Source organism: Gavialis gangeticus, unplaced genomic scaffold, assembly GCF_001723915.1.
Source record: "Gavialis gangeticus isolate Ggan-Ray unplaced genomic scaffold, GavGan_comp1, whole genome shotgun sequence".
Lineage (NCBI taxonomy): Eukaryota > Metazoa > Chordata > Crocodylia > Gavialidae > Gavialis > Gavialis gangeticus.
Window position 1 is genome coordinate 17,835,475 of NW_017728996.1, and position 7,578 is coordinate 17,843,052.

At 48.1% G+C, this 7,578-nt stretch overlaps 1 protein-coding gene across 1 annotated transcript in view; it reads left to right on the forward strand.

The window, feature by feature from the left end:
* The window catches only part of FANCI (Fanconi anemia complementation group I), a 61,174-nt gene that overhangs the window by 42,649 nt on the left and 10,947 nt on the right, over nt 1-7,578 (forward strand). The window contains exons 19-29 of the mRNA XM_019504072.1: nt 833-1,021; nt 1,123-1,244; nt 1,660-1,824; nt 2,661-2,840; nt 3,610-3,773; nt 4,187-4,263; nt 4,810-4,926; nt 5,995-6,046; nt 6,574-6,701; nt 6,844-6,912; nt 7,017-7,104. Coding sequence (XP_019359617.1) covers nt 833-1,021; nt 1,123-1,244; nt 1,660-1,824; nt 2,661-2,840; nt 3,610-3,773; nt 4,187-4,263; nt 4,810-4,926; nt 5,995-6,046; nt 6,574-6,701; nt 6,844-6,912; nt 7,017-7,104 — 1,351 coding nt within the window. The remainder of the gene's footprint in view (nt 1-832; nt 1,022-1,122; nt 1,245-1,659; nt 1,825-2,660; nt 2,841-3,609; nt 3,774-4,186; nt 4,264-4,809; nt 4,927-5,994; nt 6,047-6,573; nt 6,702-6,843; nt 6,913-7,016; nt 7,105-7,578) is intronic.

Here is a 7,578-nt window from a genome sequence, read left to right on the forward strand (position 1 = left end):
TCTGCCTTGGTTTCCCCATTAATAAAATAGAGATAAGATGCAGGATCTTACAGGCTCGAAATATTCCTTAATATTTGTGCAGTGATTTGTGGGAAGCTGAATGGAAGATGCTCCTACATATAGTACGGTTCTGCATCCCCTACCGAGCATTTCCTTAGAGCTCAGCACCAGCCAGCAAGGAAGTGTATGGTGAGGAATGCATCCATTTCTTCCCTTCTGATCTCACTTCTTCAGCCTGCATCTTCTTCAGTCACTCCCTACTAGCTTGAGGGCAGGTTGGAGCCTGTGAATACTGACAGAATTTCGAAGGGGACAGATTCAGAACCAGCCTTTAACTCCACCTGTTTTGGAAGATGCTTACACTGAGTGTTGAAGGAGTCTGACAAGGAAGTGCAGAAACCTCGCACTGGTGAGGCACTCCTTAAGTCCTGCCTGTACTGCCTATTCCCATAGTAATTCAGGTAGGGGTTGAAAAGTTAGTTGTCACAGTGATGGGACCTACCTGAATGGCATGATACAGGATTATTAGCACTGCAGGTACAGGCTGAGGTTAGCTTGTGTTGGAGTTTTAAGAACATACTGCACTGTAAGCAGCTTGGACATGGGGTTATGGGAAGCCTGTACTGTGTGTGTGTGTGAGAGAGAGAGACTCAAATTCACTTAGGTCACAGACATCTGAAGAACAGTATCATGGCCTTGAAACATTGATGTCAGCCTGTTGCTGTGGGTCCTGTTGTTCTTACACCCATTGCCTCTCCACAGCTAGAGCTATACTGTCTGAGCTCTTGTTAGCAGAATGAATTGCAGTAACCCTTATGACTGCCTCTCCCAGGCCCATCTGCTTAGCTGCATCCAGCACTGTCTAGCCTGGTATAAGAGCACCATGCACATGTGTCCAGGACCTGTGGAGGAAGATGATGATGAGGAGGAGGACAGTGTAGGATTCCTGGAAAACCTTGAGGAGATTCTGGACTCTATCACACGGCGGATGATCAAGAGTGAACTGGAGGACTTTGAGCTGGTAATTCCTCGCAGGGATCTTCCCAGCAGGGCCAGGCATGGAAAGACTGAATTCCTGTGGGGTTTGGAAGAGTCTAACAATTTCTTCCCATGGTCTCCTAGGATAAATCAGCGGACTTTTCCCAGTCTTCTGGTGTTGGCGTGAAGAACAACATCTATGCAATATTGGTGATGGGAGTCTGTGAGGTCCTGATCGAGTACAACTTTAGCATAGGGAACTTTAGGTAAGGTGTCAAATCCTACCCTTTAACACCACATGCCCACTACTCTAGCTCACAGAAATTCTTTGGCTGTTCAGAGTGGGTAGGGGATACAGACCATTCACAGTCGGTGGCTCTGGTCTTTTTCTTGCAACACTGGAGCACCAGGCAACCTTCTCCTACCCTCTCTGTACACGGGTGCTCATTGACTTCTAACCTTAGGGAACATATTGGTTTTGAGTGTTGTGATGATAAAATGAGGGAGGTGGCCAAACTAGCATGGTGTGATGAGGACCCAGGATGTTTGTGGGGAGGATAAGGAGACATCAGTTGTCATGGATAGACTGTGTAGAAAGCCTCTTTCATGAATGGATGACTGAAACTTGACAAAAACAGCCTTCCTACCCAGTCATCAGTTATTTATAACTCTCCATTGCAGCAAAAACAAGTTTGAAGAGGTTCTAGGTCTGTTTCAATGTTACAACAAACTCTATGAGATCCTGAAGGAAAAAGCTGGGAAGAATAAGTCTGCTTTGCTCAATAAAACCCCACGAAGCTTCCTGTCCATGAGCTTTGTATCCACTCTGCTCACAGCTTTGTTCAGGTAGGGAGCTGTAACTTGTCAACTCTTCCATGGGGTTCATATGCTGCCAGCTTTCTCTGCAGTCCACACTACATGCACCAGAGCTAGGCTGTCTCACTGCTATGTAAGGAGCATATATTAAGGCAACACAAGCAGTTCGGAGAGACCAGCAGGGTGTTGACCAGAGCTGTGTAAGCTGGTCATTTCCAGCCCTGTGACTGCCCTCTTTACCCATCTGCTTTACCCCCAACAGCTCCAACAGAGCTTCTTACTCCTGACATTGAGTCTCTCCTTATCCCTAGTAGTACCCTGGACCATCAGTCCAAACATGAGGCAGTCCTTGCTAGTCTAGTTCTGGGCTTCTGCTGGGCAGATCCAGCTCCTGGTACCCAACTACAAATTTTGCTGTAGTTGAAAAAGCTGCCAGAATGCTGACCTTAGGCTACTGACTCCATGACCCAGATGAAGAACTGGCCTTTCTACTTCCTCAAAGATTCTTCTGCTGTTTTGCAGTCAGGATAGAGACTGATTTTATTTAGTTAATGGAAGCTCTTTGTCTGAAGCAAAATGATATGGCAGCCTGAAGCAAGACAGTTCTGTAGATAGTTTGATCTTACCCAGGGTCCTATTTATGACTTGACTCAAAGCCAAGCTCTGGTGTTCCAAGCTAGCCTCATGTATCGTTAAAGTGGATTCCTAACCCTATGCCTGGAGTTGTTGATTAAAGACACTGGCCTACCTGGCTGGAGTCATTTGAGCCCAGTTTTTCTCCTGCCCAGGCAGGGGGTCGGACTTGAAGATCTACAAGGTCCTTTCCAACCTGACTTCTATGATTCTATGATGATGTGTCTTTTCAGGGACAGTGCCCAGAGCCATGAGGAGAGCCTGGCAGTCCTGCGCTCCAGCAGTGAGTTCATGCGTTATGCTGTGAGTGTTGCACTGCAGAAGGTGCAACAGCTGGAGGAGACGGGGCAAACGGATGGACCCGATGGGCAGAACCCTGAGAAGATGTTCCAGAACCTCTGCAAGATCACTCAGTGAGTCCCTGTGTGGCCTCAAGACCGTACTGCCAGCCTGCAAGTACTGGGACTTTAATAAATGCTCATGTCCAATTTTGAAAAAGAAATGGAATCTGTGGGTGTTTGAGACCAGCAATTAGTGCTGAACGGTAGTTGCCTTTCTAAGTTCCTGGGAAATCTGAGCTGCAGACAACTTAACCGCTCCACCTGAATGAATGACAGGCCAACTTGTGTAGATAGAGGTATGAAAGAATCATTCATAACCCTGACTTTCAGCCTCCTTCTGGAATGTGGTCTGTCACTCAAGAACGGCTCCAGGCTAGATTTTCTTAGGTCTTTGGGAGGCAATTTAGATAATTCCACTCTAGTTGCCCTTCTCTCATGTCTTCTTAATAGTGCAAGTCTTTCACTTCTGGCAATGTTTTAGAGATTAAAGCCATGGTCTTGAATCTGTCTCATTCCTTAGGTGCACAGTGCTAGAGAACAGATGGCCATATAGTAACACTGTGATTAGTAGGTATCACTTATATTGTCACAGAGGGAGAAGGAAGAATGAAATAATCGGGTTGGTCAAACAGAAAGAAAACAGTAGGTAGGCAGCCTGCACAAAATGAATTCTGTCTTTGCAATGAATCTCCTTCCTCTGCCTTCACTTTTTGAGAGACACAAAAAGATGTGAAAAGTCAATCCAGATAGTTTAAGCCTGTGATTGGCTCTTCCCTAGGCAAATGCAGTGCTGCCAACCATGCCAGGACAAGTGTTACTAATGCCCTGCCCCTTCTTACAGGGTCCTATTGTGGCGATACACCTCCATCCCAACTGCGGTTGAAGAGTCTGGCAAGAAGAAGGGCAAGAGCATCTCGCTGCTATGCTTGGAGGGTTTGCTGAAGATATTTAATTCAGTGCAGCAGCTTTACAGACCTAAGATGCCCCAGTTCTTAAGGGCCCTGGGTAGGTGCTCTATCTGTAATGAAATGGGGTGGTTGGGTTCTCATTGATGGGCTATGTATTCTCAGGAGAGGGATTTGTTCCATGCCAATTCAGTACCAGCCCCAGGTCACTTGTCTTGGAGCTCCACTCAACATTGCTTGCCTGAGGCTACTCCCAGAGATGTGAGGGCTCTGTAGACGCAACTAAATCCATTGGTAGAGCCTGGTTGGAAGGTTTGACATAGCTTGTCCCTGGGTACAACCTGCTTCTAGCCATTGTTTCTGTTCTCTGCAGCTCCCCAGCCCATTTTGCTTCGTGCCATATTTAGGAATAATTGTGGCTTTGGGAAGGGGGTTGTGTGTGTGGCTGCAGCGCGCCACAGGTTTCTCCCTTGGCACTTGATTTGTTGCCACCTCTTGTTCTGTCTCTGCCAGATGTTACTAATGACGAGGGAGAAGAAGTGGAAATCAATGTCATGGAGAAAGCTGCCTTCCAGATCCGACAGTTTCAGGTAAGCAGCAGGAACATTGTGTGGCATGGCATGTTTGGGTTGTCCCCAAACACTGGTTAACTTGTGGCAGCCTCTGGATGCTTTGCCTGAGCTGCCAGTTTGCTGCTGCTTGAACAAGATAAAGATAATGTCCTGCCACTGGCTTGCTCAGTGATTCACTAGCCTTCCAGGAGAATTTCTTGCCAGTTATGAAAGCTTCTGTGGGCTTATTGCAGAGCTCCACTGCACTGAGTGCTTCTGTAGCTTGCTGCATCCCTTCCTCAGCAGATCAGTGTGGTGCATTAGAAAGCAGGGATAAGGGCCTGAGGCAATGTGCGTGCTTCTGTGAGTGGTCTGAAAGGACCTTGCCATAGTGCAGACTGGCTCTTGTTTAAAAGCTTGTAGTAGAACCCAGTACTCGCAAGTGGCATCTTTAGAGAGACCTTGCTAATAAATTCTGCTGCCTGAATGTTGGTGCTGCCGGTGCTTCTGCCTGCCCTGGTCCCTTGGCCTTTGCCTGACTGTGCATGCTTATGGTTTTTCTTCTTCTCTCTTCCTTGCACTAAGAGGTCTCTGGTGAACCAACTCGGCAGTGCGGAAGATGACTTCAACAGCAAGGAAGCCCTGTCGCTTGTGACTCTTCTCTCCACTTTGTCCAAGCTCTTGGAGCCCTCTTCTTCACAGGTACTCGGCAGAGGTGAAAGCAGATATGGGGAGTGTGTAGCTATGGCATTGGCATGGGGTGGGTGGGGGAAGGTTAGCGGCTCAGTTGGACACCTGACTCCAAGATGGTTTGGAAATGCTCATCCCTTCTGTGCTGGCAAACAGAGCAAGCACTGTCTGTGTAGCAGGTCTCCAGGCTGCTGTACTAAATGCCTTCAGGAAAGTCAGATTCAGCCCCACCTAAAAGTGGGGGATCGTTCGCACTGGTTGGTGCCCTGCATAGCCCAGGCAGGTGTCGTACAAGCTCTCTCAGTACCTCAGCTAACTGCTCTGTATTACTTGTATTGTGGTAGCACCTACTGACCCATTGTGCCAGCACTGTACAGACACCTAACAGAGAGTCCCTCCCTCCTACCCCATCTTCCCGCTGAGACCATCCTGACCTCCCTTTACAGCCCTGCCAGTGCCTCAGTTGTGATTTGCAGTTCTGCCCTTTCTGCACCCTCCCTCACACCTCAGGTGTGAACTGCTGTATCCCTGCAAGCTGCTCTTCTGAACAGTAACTGTTGGTTAAGTAAAGCAGTGCTTGTATTTCCATATGAGTATGGATCCAAGTCAAATTATGACTAGTCTGACCCCAACTTTCCAAAAAAAAAAAAAAAAAGGGTGGTGGGGAGGGAAGAGAAGGGGGAAGTGCCTGCCGTCTCATACACACTTGCAACATTAAAGGGCTTGAATAGGGGTGCCCAAAATTTTGCCTAGCCAACAGATGCACTGAAAGTTTGTCAGGAACCAATAGATCTCATTTACCTCAAATTAAATGGAGGAAATTATAAGGGGCCATGGCTGAGAGGGAGTACAGACAATCATGTGTCATGAACTGTCTTGATCCCAGCATCTGCCAGTAAAACTCCACATGCAACACTTGAGTGTCTTCCTGCTAGCAGGTGTCTGTTTCCTGGAGGGTCCAGCTGCTGCTGTGCTGAGAGCATTGCACTCGGGCTGATATTCAGTTTAGTTCTGCCATTTAATGCAATGTGTTATGTGTGTCAACTTTGGCTTCATGTGGAACATTTTCTCCTTGTGTAGTTCACACAGTTTTTCTCCTGGACCGTCAAAATTTGCAAGGAAAACCACCTGGGTGAGTAGGACTTGTGGGGTCACTGCAGAGTTTCCCTCCTCCCCATCCCTAGCTTCCCAGAACTGCATTGTACTTTGTAGAGGTGGTCATTCTCAGCCTCGCTGTCCCTGCTCATGGTCATTTAACTGCTTGATGATGATGGCAAGCAGCCCCTTAAAGTGCACAGCACATCTCTCCTAGTCGCAGTAGAATGGACAGTGGTATCTCATTGCCCCTTTACACGCTGGACTAGGGGAGGGAGAATTGTGTCCTCTTTGGAACATTTCACTCCTGAAACATCCTCATCTGACTTGCTGTAAGCTAAGGGGGATGGTTAGCAGAGATGTTGGGTCATAGCTAAGGCTGTTTGTGGAATGCTGTCTGCAGATTTCTTGCTTTTCAAGCTCCTCCTTCATAGCCGCGGCATTTTGATAAGGTTTAATGCAGCCCAAGCTGCACCTCTTCTGGAAACATAGTGCAGGGACATGCACAGGATGGCCGGCATTTGTGACTAGTCAGTGACCACAGCTTCCTCCCTTCCCACACAGAGGATGCCCCTTGCTGTAAGGCCCTGCTGACCTTGCTCTTCAACCTTCACGTTCTCTACAAGAGCCCTGTCGGCCTTCTGCGTGAGCTTGCCCAGGATATCCACGCTCACCTTGGGGACATAGATCAGGTATAGCCCACAGGTGCAGTCCCCAGCGCCTTCTGGTGTTGCTGAGGTGTCATTGGAGCATATCAGGAAAAAGTTCCAAACCCTGCAGCACTGTGCCTGACTCTTTGGTACTGATTGCTGGAGTCTCTCTCTTTCCCTGCAGGACATAGAAGTGGAGGACCGGTCCCATTTTGCCATTGTGAACTCCAAGACAGCAGCCCCTACTGCCTGCGTGAGTTGGAACTGAGTGTATCAGAGTTTGGCACAAAGCTCTGAGTGAGTTGAGCTGTGCCAAGAAACCCACTTTGTCCCCTTCTCGCTTTCTTTCCATCTTAGCTGCTGGTCCTGGCTCAAGCAGAGAAGGTCCTTGAAGAGGTGGATTGGCTGATCAAGAAACTTAACCATTTGGGATCAGAGACTTCCGGTAACAAACTGGGCCTTTGTTTTGCTTTGATCCCTGAAGGAAAGGAGAGAGCGCAAGGAAACACCTCACAGTTTTGAACCACCATCGCATTGGTATTATGTGGTGGCAGTAAAGGTGCCTTGTATGTGCTTGTCCCAGGACAGAACTGGAAGGGATAGCAATATACTTTTTAAACAGTCCTTACATTATTCATCCTGCTCCACACCTGCCTGCATGCGCGCACACACCTGCACATGTACACCCACCTGGTTTTGCTTCACTTGTATCTCGTGAAGATGGGAGCTTGTATCTTGCCATCCTTGGTATTGGTAGGGACTGGGTGTCAGTGTCATGCCAGGCTGCATGCATGTTCAGAAGAGGGCTGACTGCTTGATTGGGGGGCAGGGTAGGAGGGAGGGACTGAACATGTGCACTATGGGATGGCAGAAGAGTTACTGTGCACTTGCTGCCTAGGCCATATTGCACTTTAGTTCA